The 24461-nt window shown below is 35.8% G+C and overlaps 1 protein-coding gene across 3 annotated transcripts in view; it reads right to left on the bottom strand.

Annotated features, from left to right (window-relative positions):
• Atp6v1a (ATPase H+ transporting V1 subunit A) overlaps positions 1-24461 on the bottom strand; it is a 58074-nt gene that overhangs the window by 11602 nt on the left and 22011 nt on the right. For all 3 annotated transcript variants that reach the window (XM_004633306.2, XM_023717572.1, XM_023717571.1), the window contains exons 2-11: positions 18925-19019; positions 16803-16931; positions 12764-12978; positions 12097-12234; positions 10803-10954; positions 6509-6671; positions 5901-6009; positions 1316-1438; positions 1113-1227; positions 201-264 (exon numbers count right to left, since the gene is read on the bottom strand). In XM_004633306.2, coding sequence (XP_004633363.1) covers positions 201-264; positions 1113-1227; positions 1316-1438; positions 5901-6009; positions 6509-6671; positions 10803-10954; positions 12097-12234; positions 12764-12978; positions 16803-16931; positions 18925-19006 — 1290 coding nt within the window. In that variant the 5' untranslated portion in view covers positions 19007-19019. The remainder of the gene's footprint in view (positions 1-200; positions 265-1112; positions 1228-1315; positions 1439-5900; positions 6010-6508; positions 6672-10802; positions 10955-12096; positions 12235-12763; positions 12979-16802; positions 16932-18924; positions 19020-24461) is intronic.

Raw genomic sequence — 24461 nt, 5'->3', positions numbered from 1 at the left:
CCTACATTTTTAGTTTATGGTAAACTGGTCAAAAGCCAACAAAAATCAGACAGTATTAAAGGATTTTGGTTTTCAGGATATTCCTAAAACACAGTTTACCACTGTCTACTCTTTGGTGATTAAATATTTCATGATGACTTACATAATGTTAGAATAGCTGAGGAGGGCTTGGAAGTTGACTACATTAGGGAAATACATACCTGAACAATACCAAGAGTAGCAGATGTAACTGGATCAGAAAAATCACCACCAGGTGGAGAAACTCTAGATTAAAAACATATACAGAATTTTTAGAAATGCTTATGAAAAAAGTATATGAAAGCCGATTTTTTAAAGTTAATACCCACTCATTTATTCATTTTTGGTGCTGTAACTGAACCCACTGTCTCATGCCTGGCAACCACCCACATGTTTTATCACTGAAATACACTCCCAGTGTTAAGTTTTTGATACAAGTAACTGTAGAAATGACCCTTGGAAGGAAAAATATTACATATAATTCTTAAGCAAAAGCCATTACTAAGCTGTACATAAGCATAACAATTTTTTTCACTTTTATTTTTTAAAGGCAGAGTCCCACTATTTTGCCAGACTAGCCTTGGGAATTCAAAATGTTCCTGTCTCAGCCTCCAAGGTAATTGGAATTAGAATCTCGTACCACTGTGCCTGGCTTAAACATGATTACTGAATATTTTCTACTGTAAGAAATGAGACCACTTTTATTATAATCAGTTTATTTGATGGAAGGAAAGTCTCAAGGGCAAAATAAGGCTTTATGTGGTAATTGTTTCTACCATGATAACAGCTTCACCTGAGCAGGTCTATAGTTTTCTACTTTGTTCCTAAAATACTTTGACTTGAACATAATACATAGGTGAAGTCCCATCTATGGAACATGAGCATGCAGAGCTCCTTGACGCTCTGTGGTAGCAATGGAGCATAGCTACAATAAGAACCGCTGCTCCTAGATCAAGTTAAAATATTCCTCTTAAAATAAATGACTTTTAGCTTTGTGCAGTGAGATTTATCTGAGGTGGAATTATTGCTACTTGGAAAAAAAAATAAAGTAAGTTACTTTTTTCCTTTGAAAAGTAAACAGTTTGGATGCTTACGCTCCTACAATGCTGACACTGCCTTCTCTTTCAGGATTTCCAAGACATTTCACTCTGCCTGCTCGCTCATAGAAAGAGGCCAGACGGGCACCAAGGTATGCAGGATATCCACTGTCTGAAAGATGAAAGGAAATTTACAATAGAGGTCTAAATCAGCCCTTAAATCCTATCAATCTTGCTTGTATAATAAATAATAGACTTACCTGCAGGCATTTCAGCTAAGCGACCAGAAATTTCCCTAAGGGCCTCAGCCCACCTAGAGGTAGAGTCAGCCATCATACTGACATGGTAACCCATGTCACGGAAATATTCTGACAGTGTAATTCCTAAATTGAGAAGAGTGACACAATTAAATGTTAGAATACATAGTCTTAACTTTTCACCCTCAAGAAAACTTTAAAGCACTACACAGAAAAACTGCAAGCTATTCTTTTTTGCCTGGGCCCTAACCAGAATGGCAGAGTAAACAGCTTCCTAACCATTTGGAATAAGTACTTATTATTGTATGAAATTACATGTTTGGAATTCTCTAATGCCAAAGTCTAGTCTAACCTAACACAGGAAAATATTTTTTTTCCTATTCTTTGTTGAAGTAATCATAAAATTAATTTCCACAATAAAAAATAAATTTCCAAATATGTTCAGTTATTTTTCAAAAGGAACAATTGTTACTAACATGAGTAATATCTCAATTATGTAGGTCTTTCTGCTATGTATGTAGATCGGGTCCTTATAAATTCACTAACAGTAAAACATTTCCAAGAAATTAATATACGGGGGGCAAGAAGGGAAAAGGGATTAAAAAAGGAATTAAAATATGTACATGTATCAACCCCTCACAAGCAATGTAAACATATACTGTACAAATACACGAATAAACTAAAATAAATAAATAAATAAATAAGAAGTTAATATGCAGAAAGAAATCCTGGTTCTGGTTTCTGTCATTAACCCTACTAAATAACTAGATGACCCCTAGATACCTATTTTAATGTCCTCCAAAAACCATAAAGTACTATATAATTGTAAGACATTAAAAATGTGTAGTTATTGTCACAGTATACTGATGGCGGCCACTACTCAGCAGCTCTGAGCAGGACTTAAACTAACCAGTTGGTTTCTCATGTTTACTTGTGAATCTGTCCCAGGCCTAGGCTCCTTGTCTGCAGATGGACAGTGGACTCATAGTAGGTGAACATTTGTTAGTCACTGGTCCTTACTGAGACCTGTAATGGAAGGTGAAGCCTCTAAGGATAAGGTCACAGCTAAGGACACTTGGCTCCAACCTCAAATAGATAAAGCCTGTAGGCTCAGGTCTTCTGGTGGAGCTAACATAACTCTCCTAAATTAACACAAAGCCTTACTTAGAGAAGTGCTTGAGCTGCCATGCTTCTTGAGTATTTCCCTCCCTTGTTCTGATAACTACATAGGGGCTACCCAGAGAAGATCTTGTTCTTAGCCCCAGAAAATCTCGAACTCTTGTGAGAGGATTTTGATCCTCCTGGATCCTTCATGTGTCTCTTTTATTTAGCCTCTGCCATTCACTCATTTGTGAGATTGCAGATCTGATCAGTCTGTAATAACTAAGGGACAATATTAACTTGATAGTATGAGTCTCAAAATCTAATGCCTGACACTCCTTTAATTTCCTAGCAAACAAACAGAAACATATATAACTAAAATGGCTGCTAAAACATTCGGCACTTTGTTATGTGTCATATTACATCATTCAGAATAAAAATCACTAACTTCTGAGACTTCCCATAAATAGTTCCATAAACAACAACCTTAAGAAACATTGCTTATCAACATTAAGGCTTTGGGCCAGCCCAATAGCTCAGCGGACTAAAGTGCCTGCTTAGGCAGAGCACAGCAGGCATGCCGTGCCTTTTGAAGAGCTATCTGAGTTTAAACTTTACGTAAGTAGGTCCAGTCTCAGGAAATTTTTCCTCAAAACTTGTTCTATCAATCATGTGTAGAGAAACACAGAAATAGAAACACACACATACAAACATTTGCACAAAGATGTTTTAGTGCAGCTCTGTTTGTGTTTCCCAGAAAGTAATTAATGCCAGTATCTACCTAAAGGATTTGGTTAGATTATGCTACATCCACAGAAAGGGATACTACTGTGTAACCATTTAAAAGACTAAAAGTAGCGATTTTGTCTTAAGATGGTAGATAGATATACCACTTTTTCCTCTTCATAAAAATTACCAACAAATGAAGAAAACATAAACCATGAAAATATGAACTTTGTTGTCAAAAACTAGGAGACACATTTAGAAACAAAATACTGAAGAAAGCCACCTAAATTAAATGAAAACTAAAGGATGTAGGGAAATATTAAGAATTAATCTGAGGCAGTACAAGTTAGATAAAGCTCATGCAAATCAGCATATGCATGCTAAGAAGGAAAACCAAGAATCTTTTGAAAGTATAAAGAGCAACACAGTCTGTGGAGGGAGTTCCTTGAGTCCACTTTGGCACTGATGAAAAATAGGGAAATGTAGGTGAGTAAAGTACATGTAGGCACTTCCTATTTTCATGGCATAAAAAAATGTGGCCGAAACAGGACAGAAGAGAAAGAATTCACTATGAATGGTCTTACAACTACTGACTTCTGCTGGCAAGAAGAAGTAAACAGTTAGGTAACTTGCTAATCCAACTCTATGTCACAACAAACCTCAAGGCTGCACTGCAGAATTCCTGCTATCCTAGACTGCAGTCATGCTCAGCCCCTCCCATCTCCTTCCTACTCAGGTAACAGTAACAACAATGCCAACACAGAATATCTAAACAAGATAAAAACGAGAGAAAGAAAGGGAATACTATGAGGCTAGAGAACATACCAAGGAATGATGAAAACTAAACATAGTTAATTAAAAAAAAGAAAACCTAACAATGCACTCTGTCATAAAAGCTCTCATCTGTCTAGCCAGATGAGATATTTCATGAACTTGCAGAACTCCACAAAGAGCTAAAAAAGACAGAAAACTACTATAGAAATGAAGGTTAAGTATCATTTAACCTGTGTACATAAAAAAGGCTAAATAAAAAGGACTGCAAAGAGCCAATACATACAGAAAAAATAAAGGAGATCTATTATGTCCAGTTGTTATTGTAAAAAGATTGCTAAAATGGAAGAGAAAACCTTGTACACAATGATTAAAAGTCCTCTGAAATGTAAGCCATATTCATAGATGAAAAGACTATACCATGCCTCAGGAAATATACATTGAATCTATTAATTCTGAGATATATCCTAATAAAATTATGACACTTCAAATTTAAAGAAAAATTCCTTTGGGTAAAACGAAAAATTACTTCTTAAAAAGGTTTAGATCTGTTCCCCACATTTAATAGTATAGTATTAGTTCATAAAAGAAATACTGAACAGGGCTGGCCAGATAGCTCAATGGACTAAAGTGCTGGCGCTGGCCCAGCCCCTGGGGGCGTGCTGAGCCAGTCATTGAGATTGGGCGTGTTGCCTGTAATCCCAGTGCTTGGGAGGCTGAAAACAGGAGAATCACTGAGTCTGATCTACATAGTGACTCTGTAGACCCTGCAGACCCTGTATCAAATATATAAAAAAAATAAAAATAAAACAAATATTGAACCAAGGATTTTATCCTCAGCCAAAACTACTATTAAAGTTTAGATAGGCATTATTATTTCATCAATAAAATCCATTATTTTATGAAAAAGGGAATATTACTCTGTAAACTAGGCTATACACTGTATGAAAATTCACATGCATAACGTATTTATGTTTTGTCTTTCTCCCAATAAACAGAAGCCACCAGCTCACAGAAATATTGCTCCAAGAATTTTTATTCAGTCACAGTATTGTTAAAATTTAGGCAAAGAAAAAATAAAAAGAAAACTTAGGAAGAAATAAGAATTCAGGGAACAATTTTTCCATGTGCCTTTCTTCTTTTCCCCACCATGGTGGTTTTTCTTTTCATTGTATTCTGTACAGGGTCTCACTACACAGCTTGGATTTGTAGTGATCCTCCTGTTTTCAGCCTCCCCAGTGCTGGGATCACAGGCATGTGCCACCACACCCAGACTCTCCCTGGCTCAGCAAGCCCAGAGGCAGGGCCGGCACAGCATGCAGTACTGGGAATCAAACCCTGGTCCCTGTGCTTGCCTAAGCAGGCACTTAGTCCACTGAGCTATTTTGCCAGCCTGCATGCACCTTTCTTAAAGAAATTCTCAAAAGAAAATTTTAGCTAAAAAAGAAATAAATGGAGAATAAGGCAAAAACAATGCCAATGAACATTTATTCCATCTTATGGCAAGTCTAACACTAAATCAAATACTGGATTGTTTCAGAAGAGAATATAAATTTAATAAACCCTAAAGATGTAGAAATCAAGTACTAAAAACTCCAAGTGGGGTGAGAATAAAAATGGAAGAAAATGTATAAACATAACAATTTTCTTCTCTTTTATAGCCCTAATTAACACATTATGTTTTAAAGCTGATAATTCAAGTTAGAGAGGTATAAGTATATTTAAACATAGGTCAGTAGTAAAACACATGATGAAAAAAGTACAAAATACATCATTTTATGGCCATTACAAAAGACTGGGACAGTTTTATAAATATTTTCTGTTCACTTATTCTCAAGATAAAATATGTACAGTATTTATTTTTTATACAATATTTCTTAAAAGCTAGGATGATGTGTATGGAAGTACTCTGAAATAAAAGTTTTTTGTTCAGCACTATCTTTAAACTTAAGAACAGTTTTAATTGCTTTTATTCTAATTCATAACTTACCAGTATAAATAGAGGCTTCTCGAGCAGCAACAGGCATATTGGAGGTATTGGCCACCAAAGCTGTCCTCTTCATAATTGACTCCACCTTACCATCAACTTCCATAGTGAGCTAGGGGCAAGGAAATCCATTAGTGATCCTCCAATTTCTAAATTTAACATTTCAGTTCCTTTTTTTCACAACTTATCCCTACTTAATCTCCCTAATCAGTATTTCCCAAAGCAATATTCCCTATCATTCATCTGTCTTGCATACTCTACAGTAGATACGCATTAGGAAGTGGATATAATTTCCATTTCATAAATTTAAAAGAATCGGAAATGTTACAGTTCACAAAGCCTTTGCAGAGTTCATGTATATAAATGTCTGGTCTGTCTTATCTTTCTCCCAATACTAAAAGAAAAAGCAAGAGAAACTTCCAAGGGTTTGACTTTGAAAAATACAAACTTTTTTGCTTAAATATACAAATTAATCAGAAAAAGTATTTAAATTCTTTAAAAGAGAAAAGAAAAAATGAGAGCATTGCTCCAGACCCAACAAGAAGTTGCCAATGAAAATCGATAGGTAGTATTTCCTCCAGAATGCTGTTTGAAGCTTTCCAAATACAGACCTCTGGGAAGTCTCGGAGAACTTCAGACATCTCATTTCCTCTTTCACCGCACCCTACGTAGATGATCACATCACTGTTAGAATACTTGGACAGAGACTGTGATATTACTGTCTTTCCACAGCCAAAAGCCCCAGGGATAGCAGTCGTCCCTCCCTGTACACACCTGAACAAGGAACAAAAAAAGTAAGGATTACTAGCTAACAAGTACTATTAAACAAAGTAGGTAAGTAACAAAAATACAACCTTAAGAATGCATTCTAATGGATACACACACATACAAGACACACAGACAGAAATATAACTGCTTCCTCAGTTTGCGCCTATAATAGTGTATACCTTTATTGTATTTATAATCTCTAACAAATGAAAAGTGAAAATATATTCCATAGGGAATCAGCAAAAAGAGGCAAATAAGATAAATACTAATGATATTCTAAATGCTAATATGTATTGATTCCTGAAAAGACAACAGAAGAAATAAAACCAAAAGAAAACTAGAAGCAACTTTTGAAACTCGCCTACTGAGGCACAAAGTAAGAGCTAGAAAATGTGTAGCTTATTTTAAATAGCAATGAACACAGTTTTATCCAGGAACTACTGAGTACTTTCTAGATACTAAAAGCTGTGCTTAGAGATGCTACTAGAGAGACTACAGTCTAAGAATGAAGTTGCTATAGTCACGGAGCTCGGATTCTAGTGGGATAAAATGATGAATCAACTAGTGGTTACGTGACATTTAGCAGCTACTTCTAAATGTCCCCTAAAAACTGGCAATGGAGAATAAATATCTTTGGAGGAAGGCAAAGTGGTTATTTCTCTATATGTGTACAAGTATGTGTGTGTGAGCATGTGCCTGTGTGGGGTGTAGAGGATAGGGGGAAGAGTCTGAATAAGAGAAACAGGATTTAATGCTAAGAGAAATGTCTTTGTAATACTTTTTTTTTTTTTTTTTTGCATTTAGTGCAGGGTCTACAGGGTCTCACTACACAGATCAGACTTGTAGCAGTTCTCCTGTTTTCAGCTTCCCAAGTCTTGGTATTACAGGTATGCGCCACCACACCTAGTCTCAATCGCCAGCTCAGGTACTCCAGGGGTGGGACCAGCAGGCGGGGATCTGTGCTGGGGGTCAAACCTCTGACCCTTGCATTTGCCTAAGCAGGTGCTTTTATCCACTGAGTTATCTGGCCGGCCCTTACAATATTGTGTTTTATCATAAAAATTTAGAGAAACATTGCATCCTTAATCGTAATAACAAATTTTCTCAACAGAAAACTAAATATGCCTTAAAATTTTTTCTCCTCCTGACTGCCCCTGGCTTGAGGCCAGCCTGATCTAGACTGGAAAAACAAACAAGGCAAAATATTTTTTTTCTCTCTCCTAAGGTTCTGTCAAGTCATTGTAACCTGGGGTAAGACCGGGCTGGGTGTGTCCTGCTTTGGAAATTCTGCAATCCAGTGTGTAAAGTGATGTCACAGAGAGCTGTGAAAGTAAATCAGGAAAGAGTGAATAGTGTGATGTGAACTGGAGTGAAGCTAGTAAATTCTTCCTGACAACACAGAGACCTGAAAGGAAAAAGAAATACAGAAATAACAATCCAAGCAGAGGGAATAGCATGCCCAAAGGCTCATGGGTAAGAGACACCATTGGTTAAGAATGAAAAGCTTTTGTTACACCTGGAAGGAGACATTTATGGAAGTCATTAGGGAGTCAAGAAGCTGAGACCATGCTAAAAAGTAGACAGTAATTAAAAAATTTTAAGGCATATTTAGTTTTCTGTTGAGAAAATCTGTTATTATGATTAAGGATACAATGTTTCTCTGAATTTTTACTGGGTGGTTTTAAAATAAGTTAACGACTGTGAAAAAGGTTTCAAGTTAAAGGGTGCAGTACCAGATTTGTGTTCCAGATGGACTACTGTGTTGTAAGGACAACCACCTAGGAAGACCGAAGACATAAAGGCTTGTTAAATGTGACTATTATAGGAACGACAGTGAGAGTCTTAATTAGGGTCAGAGAGTAGGGGGTTAGGTCTATGAACATCAGAAGTCACATATTTTAAATTAGGAATCCACTAGATGGGTGATAATCACATTTATGGAGACAGGTAACAAAGAAAAGGAACAAATGAGGACATGGTAATGAAGATGATTTCAGCTTTGAATTTTGAGGCACTTGACTAGAAGTAGTAAAGAAAAACAAGGTGGACAAGTGACTTTTGAGCTCAGGAGAGATCTGGGACAAACATACAGATCAGAGTCAAAACACATAGATAAATATTTAAGTCAAGTCAGTACATAGTAAAGCCATCCAAAAAAAGGTAAGGCACAATAAGCACAGAGAGGCCTCAGAGCAGGAAAACCCTAAGACATGCCACAATTTAAAAGTTCACAACAGAGTAAGAACTTGTGGACAGAAGCTACTTTGTTTTCAGAACTAGGGACTGAACTCAGGCCCTTGTGCTTGCCAGGGAAATGCTTATTCTACTGAGCCATCTCCCTAGCCCTGAGAAGCTACTTTAGATTAAAAAGAAAGAAAAAAAAAGGTGCTTTGAAGAAGTGTAAGACATTATTCAAAGCTGCAGGGATTAAGAAAATACTGAAATTTATGCCCTGAACTGATCAAGAATGAAAGTGACTGATGACATAAGAGTCGTTGAAGAGGGTGATAAAGGCAAGGCCAGAGACAGAGAATTACAGAAGAAATGTGTATAACATACTGTTTCAAGCATACAGAAATAAGTAGTGGAAGAAGGGATGAAGGGCAAACTTTTTTTTTCATAGATGGGAGAGAGTGGGAAGATAACATAGGCAGAGGTTCTTTTTTTTTCCTTCCTTTTTTTCTTGGCCCACTCAGCCCACCTTGGGGGTGGGGCTGGTGCGGCATGTGGTGCCAGGGATTGAACCGCGATACTCTGAGCCTGCCTATGCTTGCCTAAGCAGGTGCTTTAGACCACTGAGCTATCTCACCAGCCCCCTAGACAGAGGTTCTTGAGGAGAAATAAAATGATATAAACTCCAGAAAAAAGGAAGACACAAATGGGAATCCACACAACTAACAATTAAGACAGAAAACTGAAGGAATTCTAAATCTCCTGTCTTTAATTTTACTGTGCAGGCTCTAGCATGATCATTTGTAGAGAGAGAGGAAGAAAAAAGCTTAAAGTTGAAGATCTTACGTAAACACAGCAGTTTGAAATAGCTGCTGAGGAAAACAGGAGAAAATCATAACTAGGGAAATGCAAAAGGATTATTACCTAGCCGTGAGGATGATAATCAATTTATACTAATTTTGCCAGATGGGTGTGATTGAATGCAGAGGAACAAGAAAATTTATTGTCCTATAGGTAAATAATCATAGGAATAATAAGATTATGCAGTCTAAACTGAATAGTGAAGGATATGTCAGTAGGAGGTACTATTAAAGAAGTGTAAAGAGCCAGGGAGATGGCTCAGTAGAATAAGTGCTTCCCTGGCAAGTGCAAGGGCCTGAGTTCAATCCCCGGCTCCGCAAAAAAAAAAAAAAAAAAAAAAAAGAATTGTAAAAAGATGCAAGTCTTAATGAGACATCAATCAACAGCAAGAACAACTCAGAAAGCAGCTTTAAAAGTAAGAGATGTCAAGAGTACATAGGTGTGCTCAGTCCGGGAGCACTGGCTTAGCTATGCATGGAGCTCAAAAAATTGTGTGGACTTGGTAGTCAGAGGTTGAAGGAGTTCCTGCTTTACACTGTTAGTCTTTTCTATGAATAAAATGATGAAGCCATTGTTCAGAATATAACAGGGCATGATGAAGCCTGAGACTTAAAGAAATGAGGATTTTTAAGCAAAGAAAATGGGAAAGAGTAGACTATAAATTAAGAAAGATTTCTGGCAGCATACAAAACCTACCTGATTTTAGAAATCAATTTAAAGTAATAACTTACAATTTATTCTTGGATAACTCAAGAAGTTACACTGCTCTAGCACAAATACTCTTTTTTTTTTTGGTGGACCTGGGGATTGAACTCAGGCCCTTGTGCTTACTCTACTGAGTTATCTCCCCGAACCCCAGATACTGTTCTGAAAACTTTTTTTCTCCAGAAAACTACAGAAATAATGCTGTTTACCTCTGTGGAAACATCACCAATGTTTGACTCTACAACAAATTCTGGCAATGGGTATCTGTATGTAGCTCACCATTATACTCTAAATAAAATTTAAGACTGTATTAAATAACACAAAATATTAACCTATAGTGAGAAGGTAAGCACATACAATGACTGCTACGAATAACTGTGGGAGACATCACAAACTTACGGAAAAAGAGCATCCAAGACTCGTTGGCCGGTCAGCAAAGGGTGATTGGCTGGCAGCTTCTCTGTGACAGGCCGGACCTGACGGACGGGCCATACTTGGACCATATTGAACTTCTCCTTTACACCTTCAAATTCAAGCTCCAAGACTACATCCTGAAAAAATACAGGAGGATTTTGAGTAGGGTCAAATTTGTGCATGTTTCTTCCTCCAAAATTTAAGGAACTCCAGATTCCTCTTGGGGATAGAAAGGAGGGACACAGAAATGCGAAAAGTGATTTACATTTTTACTTTGAACATATAATCTTACGTAGTTTTAATTTTTTTAAAATCAGGTGTGTTACTGTTTTGATGATTTTAGAAAAGCTTAGTAGAGTCTTTTAGAAAAGAGTTTATCAAGCAACAGTGAAATAGTTCATTACACCATGTGTAAACAAATGGTAAAGTCTTAAAGGATACAGCAAGATATTACCAGGCCTAGGGAGAAATGAAAGTTTCATATGTATTTTCCATCCTGTTTTATTTACCTTATTATACTGATCTTATCCTGTTTTAATGAAAAATATCTGTTAAGAATCTCAAATATTTAGAATATTTAAAATAACATAATAGTTTAAATGCATAATTTAAATAGTGTTTAAAATACTTTAAAAATTAATGAAATATTTCAATGTCTAATTTAAATACTTATAAAAGCAAAAAAGTAATGAGTAATATGGCAGCATCTGTGAACTCTGAAGTCCAAAGTTCAAGACCCTATAGAAATCTACAATTTTTGACATATAAATGTGAATTATCTGCTTTTGGATGGTTCCTTCATTTAGAATGAGTGAGTCTCTAAGCTGGTGAGTCTAGCTGATTGCTCAAAACATCAAACTTTACATAAACTCTTATGTAAAAGTAAAGGACTAAGTTACTGAAAGTAAGAATTCACATAATCCATTACACAATTAATGACAGGAATAAAATAACAATCAAGGTCTATCCACTTCATGCCTGCAAAGGCGTTATATAAATGTAGCATCAGTTATTAAGAGGAAATATTTTTCTTAATTTGTATTCTCAAGTCTAAGTCAAAACAAATCTGTCCTTGGAAAATAGTATGTCTAGGGACAGATAGCTTGGTGGTACAGCACTTGCCTGGCATATGCAAAATTCTGGGGCCAATCCTTATCAACACACATACACAAAGTTACTTAAAACGTATATGTTAAACATTTTATTTAGGGCACTGAAACAAGGCAACTATCATATATAAATAGGGCCACTTTGTGGAACAGTTTAAAAAAGTACTTACAGAGGCATCATAATTCCCAGGTGGAGCAATGTAAGTTACAGTCCCTCGGTTTCGTGGAGGTAACATGATTTTGTGTTTGATGAGTGAGTTCTCATTGACAATTCCATAAATATCTCCACCAGTGATATGACTGCCAACCTAGAGAACAAACGTATTTAGCAATTTAATGCTCAAATAAACCTAAAATAGATTCACCCCAGTTGGTATAATTTGATCATTTGTCTCATTTATTAATAAAATATATTACTTCCACAATCTTGGGCCAGGGATATAGCTCAGTGGCACAGAGCCTGTATGGTAAGCGCAAGGTCCTGAGTTCAACTCCTGTCACCAACTGTCCCCCCGAAACCCACAATCTTATTAGTGCATTTAAGGAAAAAAATTAAATTGTGCATTATAGTCTACTTTTATTTGGGTTTAAAGTACTAAATGGAAAAAAAAAAGTACTAAATGGGGGCTGGGGTGATAGCTCAGCAGTCTAAGTGCCTGCTTGGCAAGTGCAAGGACCTGGGTTCAGTCCCTGGTAGTGCATAATGAGACACTGTACCAAATAAATAAATAAAAGACATTTAGAAACATATATTTTTTTAAAGTACTAAATGGTTTCTAAAATATTTATTTCATCCTCTTTTGTCAAGGATAGAAATCACTGGTTATACAGACATACCCGTAAGTTTTTGCATGGTGTAAAATCCCACTTGATATCTCTGCTAAGGGCAGACACATTTACTCCTCTTGGGATGTAGATACTTTGGGTCTGATTGCTGATATCTGACAAAGGCCTTTGAATACCATCAAAAATGGCTCCCATTATGCCAGGACCAAGCTCTACGGAGAGGGGTTTACCAGTACGGAGTACAGGGTCTCCAACAGATACACCAGCTAGAAAGTGGCTGAGGAAAACTCACTCTAAAAGTTGAAAGATACTATTAAAAGAATATATCACAGTTTGAAAGGGAAATAAGCTAAAACAGAGGCTCCTAAACTTTCTTGTTTTATAGCAACCTTTGTGTTTCAGGAATATTTTCAGTGTCTGACAAAAAGTATTTAACAATTCCATTTACTTAGCAGTTTTGTTTATACAACTTAATATACACATGCTAATAAATGAGAAGCAATGAAACAATAACATAAGTTGAAAGGAAAAAAGAACATTAATTTTAGTCCTCCTGCCTCAGTCTCCCAAGTGCTGGGTTTACAGGTATGCACCACCATGCCTGGCCACAATTCTTATGAACAGGATGTAAATCCACATTGGACACTGCATAATTTTTAAACCTTCCACTCAGGCTGGAAACTTCTTCCACACTTGTTTTGACTAACATGCATTTCAGCTTAGCAACCGTCAAAAAGTTAGCTTTCTAAACATAACACCACTGACCAAAAAAATGATACAGCCAAATAAAGGCACTATTATCTCAAGCAACTAGTATCTTCCAAGGTATCTAGTATTGTTTATTAACTTCAAAAAGTTAAAACATTCTTAGCACCATCGGAGTTTGCTATAACTGCCCAGGTGCCTTTAGTTTGGGAAGCATAGGGCTAAAAGTAGAGGCAAAAACCTCTTATTAATTCATCATTTTAGACTGCTGAAGAACAGCAGTCTCCTAAAGATAGCAGTATCTGGGCAAAAGTTTTACAACACCAAGATCTAGGGAAAAAGCCAGGCATGGCAGTGCAGGCTATAATGCCAACATTCTGGGTGGCTGAATGCTGCAGTAGGAGGATCACAAGTTTGAATTGGCAAATTAGTGATTGCTTGTCTTAAAATAAAAGAAGACTGGGGGGCAGGGAGATAGCTCAGTAAAATAAGCGCTTGCCTGGCAAGCACACAGGCTGGAGTTCAATCCTCAGTTCCACCAAAAAAAAAAAAAAAAAAGACTGTGGATCCAGCTCCATGAGAAGGCCCTGGATTCATTTCCTAGTAAAACAATAACAACAACAACAAAAAAATCTAAGATCTTTAAAAAGGAAAAGAGTAAAATATGACAATAAGCAAAGGCAATCTGTCTCACACTCTACTTTCTTTTGGCAGAACTGGGCTCTATTTGTTGACAGGACTAAGATCCAGTACTTTTATAGAAAACAATTTAACACTATCAAAATTAAAAATGGGTAAGCCTTGATCTAGAGATCTAACTTCTATAAATTTATACTGTAGCTACACCATAGCACTCTTTTTTTGGCAGAACTGGGGATTGAACTCAGATCCTTGTGTTTGCCAGTCAAGTGTTTATCCTATTGAGCCATTTTCCCGGCCCCTACCATAGCACTCTTGATAAAAGAAAAAGATGGAAAATAATCAAAATTAAAATTTCTATCATTGAGAAAAAAATGTTACAGGACTGTCCTGTTACAATGCTGTATATAGTTAGATTTCTAAATTTCTGTGTAAAAATATGTAACTGTTTATTCCTATTTTGTTAAAATATTCTGTAGGGACTTAAAGTTTAGCATATCAATACTTGATGGAAAATACCTGTTCCATGTTTTGCCTAAGATGTTCGATATTCAGACAGATAGTGAAGTTGAGCTCAACTGCCTATGTTGTAGGTTAATAATAAGCTTCTCTTCTGGAGGGTTAACAACTTAAGTTTATAAACCAAAATTTAGAGAAAAGGAAGGGCTGCAAGGACAGCCAACATTTTGGACCTAGCTTTTCAAGGTCAGTGAGAACTAAAGACATAGGACAACCTGTACTGTAACATCATATAACTCAGTTGTGTCCCAGATTTTCTCAACAAGGAGATTATGGGGACAGAGAGGAACATGTTCGATGATGTAGAGTGTGCCTAAGGAGAGTCACCTGGAAAGAAAACATTTTCTCAGGCTTTCACAGAGAGCAAATTGGTCAAGCAATGGCCGTGACTCATCCACATGGCTGACACTCACAAAGGATCTACAAACTGAGGTACAGAGTTTCAGGATAAATCCTGAGGGGATTTGAATGACCTTGTCAGATACAAAAGTTACATTTCTTGTTATATAGGTCTTGCTTTATATCTTGGTCTTAACCATCCAGCAGAAAAGTATAAAAACAAAGTATAAAAAGTAAAGCCATATTAATATGCTGAGCTGTAAAAGGCTCAAGTCAACAACTTCTGACATTGCCAGTCTTATGGAAAACCCACTACTATTAATGACTACTGGATTATATTGGAATATTTTGTTGAATTCACACACCTACAATATTTAAATGACAATGAAATACCCTTCTCTGACAAAATTAAACAAAAAAGGGATACAAATGAATGACCATTTTGTATCTGCATATTCAAAAAAGTTAGGATAGATATACAGCTGCATTCTCTTAATTCAATGAATAGAGAGATTTGTTCTAACAGTGTTTGTGGACAGGATATGTCTGCATCTTGTACAATGAATAACCACAAAGACAACAATATGCAACATATTAATTATTGAAACTGTGCTAGTAATCGGTTTTGAAACTATCTCATTGCTATTTGTATCTCAATAAAATTATTTTTTTTAAAAAAGAGAGTAACTAATTATGGAAACCCATGTACAATTTTATGTCGTCATTAAAAAAAATAGGGGCAGGTATAAATTACTCTAGAATGATTTAAAAAATATGTACTTTCATCCCCAACGTCTGATTATGAAACTTTTTAAACCTACAAAGTTGAGTTTTTCAGTGATTCTCTTATCTTTACCATCTAGATTCTACCATTAACATTTTATCATATTAGCTATCCATCTTCTGCAATATACATACATATACATGCATATATAGCAATATAAATATAAAATAATATGCTAGTTTAGGTGGGCATGGTGTCCAATTTACACTTAAAAGTGATTTAAAAAAATGTTTTTATAGTACTAGGGATTGAGCCTAGTGCCTTCACACTGAGCCATATTCCTAGCCCTTTTTTGAGACAAGGTCTTGCTAAGTTGCTAAATTGCCCAGACTAGGTTCTAACTTCAAATATCTTCTGCCTCAACCTCCTAGAGTGCTGGGATCAAAGGTGAGCTTCTCCACAGTTGGCTTAAATGCTAGCATTTTTTTCCTCTCTCTGTATTTTGGGCAGGGTCTACAGGGTATTCAGGGTCTCACTCTGGACTCCTAGTGATTCTCCTATTTACAGCCTCCCAAGCACTGGGATTACAGGCATGCACCACCACGCCCAGTCTCAATCACATCTCAGTGTGCCTTGGGGGCAGGGCCAGAATGGCAAGCAGGGTTCCGCTGTGCTCTGCCTAACCAGGAGTTTTAGTCCACTGAGCTATCAGGTTGGCCCAAAAGCCAGCATTATAATAACCAAATAGTAAGGACCTCCTTGCGCTAAAACCGTTATATATCACCCAGTGCTATTTATTAATTAGTGAGTGGTGACTAACTTTAGACTTATTATTTTAAGTAGAAATCATGATTGAAGAATTTTAGTTTCATTTATGACTACTATAACAATATGTATCCTAATAAAAATACTTCCAAATAGACCCTCTGAAGTTCATGAATTACTAAAATATTAAGGGCAGTGAAATTTCAGAATATATACTAATTTTGTAAAATAACAGTAATCCCTACGGTACTTCTCCTTTAATTATTCAGTATAAGTCAGATCTCTTCCTGACATCTATACTTCATGCTTCTAATATCAATGGTTGTTGCTACTTTGATCTTTGGCTTAATTCCTTAAATTCTAACACATAGTGGCAGGATATTGAACCAAAAAGGATACATGTTTCTTCATATACTTGAATAGTAGCCATATCACCTTCCAGTCTGATAATCTCTCCAACCAGCTCGCTGTGGCCCACTCTCACCAGCTCATACATGGCTGCACCTGCCATGTCACAGGCTGTAACAACTGAAAAGAACAAGACTGCTTTAATGATTTAAGACTCAAATGCTCTGTGAAGTGATAACTAAAAATATCAATAAATCCAATAACATGCCCCCTTCTACATACTCAAAAAAAGATAAAACTCTTACTATAGCTCTACATGAAGAAGTGTTTTTAGTACATGGTATAAATTGGCAAACAAATAAATTTGTTAAGTTAAAGGTTATCAATTTGTGTAACATATACGATAGTCATTTTTCAATGTCTGAAGTTCTGTATATTTTAGTACTGACACGTTTGACCAATCCTCATTATTCTAATACATGTAATGATAGGTTTGGAAAAATAAAAAACTATAGAATTAGCTTTAGAGTACTACACAGTTATCACATGGCTGTCACCATTTCTCTTTAGAGATAGATAGTATTTAAAGTAACACCTGTACTTTGGACTACCTTAAATCCATGGTATTTAGAGGTTTTCTGGGACACATAATGTTTTTGATAAACTAATGATAACCTCTATATAGGAAGAGCCATAAATACAGCTAGAAATATTTTTACAGAACACTGAATGTGTATAATCAGAAGCTACCACTGGATAAAGTTCTAATTAAAAACCTCTATTGAGCCAGAATTTAACTTACAAATTTGGACCATGGTATTTAGTAAGCAAGTAAAACTGCCACATCTTTAGAAACGCCTAACAACAGATACAACTGTTATATGACAGGCAACATAATACATCAGTTTAATCTAAGTTATTGATATTTCCTTAAACTGTTAAAAAAAGAACATTCATTTCTTAAATGTTTACTTCTATAGTATATAAGAAAATCTATGATGGTTTTTAAAATACATTAAAAATTGATACCATTTCTATTATTAAGTAGTTAAGAATTAAAAATTGGTTTCAACAAGAGTTCACTGCACTTTTCTATGGAATGTTTTCCCTTATACTCTGATGTTTTTCTCTGGCCTTTTCTCTGGAAGCTCCTTTGATTAGCCTATCTGTCCTTAAGATCTTTATGATCATCAAGGGGAAAAATTTTCTCTGAATGGCAGAAAAAGATTCTAAATACTAAAATAAATAAAAGGTATTTATGTTTTTATTACTTGCTAAGGAACTCAAGCTCTAACAAGTTCCTGGGGAGGAAAAAAGAAGCACAATGACTAATAGTCTTCATTTTCTAAGCACCAAAAAAACTATCATTCCTTCCACTATGTCTAGAAAAAGAAAGAAAATCACGTGAGACTGATAAAGACTTAAGGAAAAAAGAATTGTCACAGTACAATAATAATTAATAAGCAAGTTTTATCTAGAGAAACTGTAAATCATCTTTTGCTTTGGGACTGCTTAAGAACAAAACACTGAAATGAGATTTTGGCAGACAGTCTAAAATCACTTTCCATTGTTACTGTGTATTAGGTCATAAGACTTCTACCTAGGTAGCTAGTTAAGTGATACTGTATCCAAAACTGCCATTCAGAAGGAGTCATAAACACAAAGAGCAACAGTTGGTATCACTAAGAAATGCTCTAAAGAAAACTGCTGAAGGGTCGGGGAGATGGTTCAGTAGGATAAGCGCTTGACTGGCAAACGCAAGGATCTGAGTTCAATCCCTGGTTCCGCAAAAAACAAAAAAAAAAAAAGAAAACTGCTGAGGTTCAAAGTACAATGATATGAACTGAATGCCTACTCTCTGCAAAGCATTGTATTAAACTTTTTGATCCCAAATTTAACAAAAAATACATATGTATAGGCAAAATACTAAGCACTGGTTATACATCTATGTAACATAAACAAGAAAGCACAAAGTAGCACCTCAATCTATCAAAGTTACACAAGCAATGCTAGATGAGCCCATAGGATGGAGATCATAAGCCATTATGAGATCTTTTAAGGGCAAACAGAACTTATGTGGTAAACATAACTCTGTGTAGTTCTATCAAAAACACCTTGGAAAGATAATCACAGTTAAGAATCCTTACTCTTGAGATGATCATGGATTACTCACCAGGTCCTGAGACCCCATGAACATAACCAAATGTGCTTTCTTTCTCTTCATCAAGTATTTTGGGTAGTTTGGAGAAATCCATTGTGCTAATTTACCTATGGTTTAAAAATAAGAAAATAAAAAAGATTTAAAAATTAAGTCACAATTATAAATCCTAAAACTTAAAAATTAAGTTATAAATCCTAAAACAAAAGAACAAGTATTAAGTGCCTAACATAACATTTTTGGTTTGCTGTTTAGAGTACAGCAAAAGTTACCCAATTATTTCTCTGACTTCCTGTACAATTGTGCTATCATCCACATATACACACTGAACTCTGCCACTTTTCAAAAACACATGCACACTATTCACATAGTTTCTTCCATCTGTTTGGTTTTTATTTCAATACCACTTTCTTCAGGAGATTGCTCTGCTCACTTATTTAGATAATGAAGTACTTTCCTACTTATTGGTTTTTTTATCATTGTACTTTCCACAACTCAACAAATTATATATTTTATATTTTAAATGATTTTTATGGAGCTGGGAATGTAGCTCAATAGTAGAGTGCTTGCCTAGCATATACAAAGTTGTGGATTTGCTCTCTAGCACTGAAAAAATAAACACAATGAAAGGTTTTTTTTTTTCATTATCTATCCTTAAAAACTTATGAGAGAATTTTTCTTTTCTCTTTTTTAGAAGAGCACAAATTGTTTTTAAAATATTCTGTTCAACCTTTAAAACTGCATGAGCGGGGCCGGGGGGATGGCTCAGTAGGATAAGTGCTTGACTGGCAAACACAAGGATCTGAGTTCAATCCCCGGTTCCACCAAAAAAAACAAAAAACAAAAAACAAAAAACAAAAAAAAACAAAAAACAAAAAACAAAAAAAACAACTGTATGAGCTATTGAAGTCCAAACAGAAAATTGGTAATAGATTCCTGGAAAGAAAGCTTAGTTTTGAATATTGGTCTAACTTAGTAATGATTTAATAAGGGATATAAAATGCATGTGTGTATTAAAAAGCTATAAACAATGTCATAACTATAACATTAACAGTCTTAGGACATTAAATGATAAAGTGCTAAATAATATACTTAAAGGAATTTCAAATAATACAGTGCTTAGAAAGACAACTTGATGGCAAGATGGAATTTACATAAACTACGAAAAACAGAGTAGTACAGGCACTCTAGATGCAATAATAATAAAAGAACAGAGACAACATATTTAGGCATAGCAAATAAGACTAGCCTGATTGGTTATAAAAGGGTCACAATGCAGCAACAGTGACAAATCAGGATGCAAAGGTAGAGAGGTTAATTTGTGAGTCTTGAATTGAATGCCAAGAAAACGAGTATATTTTATTCTATAAACAACAGGAAGCAGCAGGAAGATCGAAGGAGAACTATTAAGAGGAAAATGGAGTGCAATCACTCCAACAGATGATGGGAAAAGCAACACACAGGCATGGCGAGAAACTGAAAAAGCTAATTAGGGCCTGAATGCCAACAGAAACCAATTTATTAAATGCTTACTGAGCTCCTCCATGGGAAAGCACCATATAAAACAGGCTTAGAAAATGAGTTGTGACTTAAACACATGACTATTCTCAAGGAGCTTTTGCTGTCTGTTAAGTATATAATAAAGCAAAATAACCCAGATGTTCAATTGAGGTATAAATACATTGGAAACAGAAAAGAAACTGACTCAAAACTGGAGGAGAATGTGAGAGATGGGTAGATCACTGTAGATGAACCACATACAGTGAACAGATGGCTAGAAAGTCATGAGATAGTTAAGTCTAGATAAAAAGAATACAGAAAGGAAAAGCAAATTCTGAGTTTTGGCAATTAACTGAGGCAGTATTGATGAGTGTTTTTGAAGTTCTTTTCAGTCATTGAAGGATTATCATTTAGCCCATGGAAAACAATTTGCAATCTACTACATGTGGTATCAAAAATTTGGGAGTGCACTGTAACAATGAAGACTTTACATACAGTGAAGTTCTGGTTTGATTCATTTAGTCTTATCAGATGTGGGATATTGGACAGGCTAGGAGGGAAGAAATGAAGGATTATAGGCAAAATACAGAAGCAGTAAAAGATGAGTGGTACCCAGGCATGCTGGCATATGCCCACAATCACAGCATTCTGGGAGGCTGCAGAGAGACTGGGCAATTTAGTGAGACCCTACCTCAAAACAACAACAAATAGTGGTGGAGGGGTATAGCTCCATACAAAGGCCCTAGGTTCAATCCCTGTTTGAGAGTCAAAATCCATCCATCTATCCAACCACCCATCCATCAGTGGCTACCAGAGCTTACAAGGAAGGTAGAGATGAATAAACACAGAGGAATTTTAGAGCAGTTGAATTGTATGGTGGATATACATTATTAACTATTTGTCCATATTCACAGAATGCCCAAGAATAACCTAATATAAACCATAAACTGCAAAGTAATAATGCAGTCTTCAGTGAGTTTAACAAATATACTACTCACAGCTGCATAATGTCGTTGATCAAGGGGCAGGCTATGCATGTGAGGGAACATGAAAAATTTTTTACCTTCAATATTCCTGTGAGTCTAAAACTGTTATTTAAAAAAATTTTTTTTTACTTTTTATAAAAAGTAACAGTCAAAACTGAAAACAAAGATATAACCATAGAGGACCAGTGAGATAGCTCAGTGGACTAAGTGCCTGCTTAGGCAAAAGCAGGGGCTAGGATTTGATCCCTAGCACTATATGCTGCACCGGCCCCGCCCTGGGCACGCTGAGCCAGCCACTGAGACCACGGCTGAAACTAAGACTGAGACAGACCAGGACCAAGACCAAGACTGGGGAGACAGGGCATGGTGGCACATGCCTGTAATCCCTGCAATGGGGAGGCTGAAAACAGGAGGCTCACTATGAGTCCAAGCTGCACAGCGAAGTTGTGTACCAAATACATAAATTAAAAAAGAAAAAGAAAAGATACAACCACAGAGTATGTGAAGGCTTGTAAGTGCTAGAATAAGATCAGAGGGAAAAGAAAAGTGTTAAGAACATGGAGATAGTATTGGTTATAAGGTAGAGACAGCTGTAGGCTAATAGTTTGTTGATAAAGATGAGGGTAGGGCATAATTGAAAACAACAGAATTGAAATAGAGAAAAAAAAAAGCAAGCACTACAGTTATCAATGTTATGGTAAAGATAACAATGATTTTAGGTACCCTCAATAAGAAAACTGGAAGGTCAAACAAGGAAGCAGAAATTGCTTATTAGAATTGTTGGCTTCTCAGAAATGAGGAAGACACTAAGTATAGGATTGAAAAAGACTAGAAGAAACAGATCAATTTTCTAGAAACTATCAGAAATAAATGATAGGGAAAAAAGAACAAAATTTGAAGATAAACAGGTACAGTTAGGAAATGCGTTTGGAAAAAGTCTTCCAAGAAGCAGTCAGCAAGCTAATGAGGCTGAACTTCAGTCTTCAGAAAATCAAGGATTTTTAAAGTCAGAGGAGCACTTGATAATCAGTCATAATGTTTAACTTCCTCCCATCTAATACAGGCATTTCCTTTATTTCATTTGTGATGCACGGTCATCTGCCTAAAAAAGGGAAAGAGAGCAGCATGAGCTCTTGAGTCAGGAGACTAGGGACCCAGTGTAGCTCTACCAATTACATGCTGAATACTTCGAACATATCAAATCTTAAAAAATCCCCATTTGAAAAATAAGAATGCTACCATTTACTCCAGAGATGTGAATATATTACAAATTTGTTTAAATGCTCCTTGTAAAATGTGACATGTTTAAAAATTTTCATCAGCAATACTATTTAAGTAGGGCCTCAATTTTGAAAAAAAGCCATTATACAGTCAGAAATGTCTTAAGCTTTGCCTATAACAATCTAATTCTACTTCCTATAACTTCTGTCCTTTGGCCCTGTTATTTCCAACTTTAATAGCCAAATTCTCTCTCTAGGCAAATCCTCAATATCTCCACTGCCCCTCAAAAGAATCCAGTTCAGATCTCTCACTCCCTATGGTTAGGGCCTAGGCTACCCTTTTCTAGAAGTATTTCATGATACTCTAATTTTTAAAAAACAGAGCAAACAATAACAATATTCTAGATGATGTGTAAGTAGTTAAGTGTATCAATCTACTATGGATGCTTCATTTTATTGAGAAACAGAGATCAAAGATTTGAATCAGACAGACTGAATTTATAAACTATGCCTTATAAGAAAATAAAATTCTTAAAATCCAATGGGGTTATGGTAGGATGCCTAACAGCATGCTTAACAGAAAATAAAATTCTGATTCTAAAATGGATTTTTTTAAGCTTCAATGATGTCCTTGCCATTATATCATTGGAAGAAAATGTAATGGAGTAAGATATAATTGTTTCTCTAATCATCTTCTGGTGTATTAGGATAAAAAGACAAATAGGTAGTTTCAATAAAGTGACATATCGATCTCTTTGGAACACTACAGGGCTGGCTAAATAGCTCAGCGGATTAAAGCATCTGTAAGCAGGCACAGAGGCTGGGGTTCAATCTCCTGGGGGCATGCTGAGACAGCGACTGAGACTGGGCGTGGTGGGGCGCACATGTATTCCCAGCACTTGGGAGGCTGTAAACAGAGAATCACTATGAGTCTGATCTAGTAGTGAGATCCTGAACACCCTGTAGACACTTCCCTAAAAAAAAAAAAGGGAACACTACGACCTGAGTCCTAAGAGCAAAAAGCAAAGTTATCAAACTTGGGCACAGAGCAATTTAAACTACTTGAAAGATGGGAACAAGGAGGCACTACAGTACACACTAAAGCTTCCATACAAGATGGTTTAAATGTACTGGATATAAGAATGCGAAAACGGTGTTTGTTCTAGTTTTTTAAAATAAATATTAACATACTTTCTCCTTAAAATTGAACAATTCAGGCTTCCAGATGTGTGAACAATGATTAATGAAAAACAAAAGGGCTTGGTAATGATTCAGTGTCTTGTGAGTTTATCACTCATCCAAATAATCCTGGACATCATGAGAATTTTGGTGATTCTATAGTTTTCAACTTCTTTAAATTTTAAGCATATACACATATATATGTGTTTTTGTTTTTGATACTTGGAAGCAAATCCATGAATACTTTGATAATGAGCTATATCTCAAGACCTTTTTACATTTTACTTTGAGACAGGATCTGGCTCATTTGCCCAGGTGGGATTTGAGCTTGTGATCCTGTCAGGATTCCTCAGTGCTGGATTACAGGCATGTATTACCATGCCCAGCATTTATGGAAAGATTATTAAATCAAAGCCAAAGATAGCAAACATTATAGCAACACCAAAGTAGTAAGAAAATCACGTGCCTAAGTGCTAATTCTACAAATTTACCTAGAGATGATTTTCACCAAGCTCATAAATTCGATGATTCTGCTTTATTAAAAGTCAGTGTTAAAAGGGGGGAAAAATAGTATGAACAGTTTATTTTCTATACTCCACTGTATTACATGCAAAAAAAGTTGTTAAAAAAGAATCACAAATATAAATTATTTTGTTGTTTTTAAAAG

This window comes from Octodon degus, unplaced genomic scaffold (assembly GCF_000260255.1).
Source record: "Octodon degus isolate 3935 unplaced genomic scaffold, OctDeg1.0 scaffold00053, whole genome shotgun sequence".
NCBI lineage: Eukaryota > Metazoa > Chordata > Mammalia > Rodentia > Octodontidae > Octodon > Octodon degus.
This window is presented reverse-complemented; position numbering and strand designations above follow the sequence as displayed.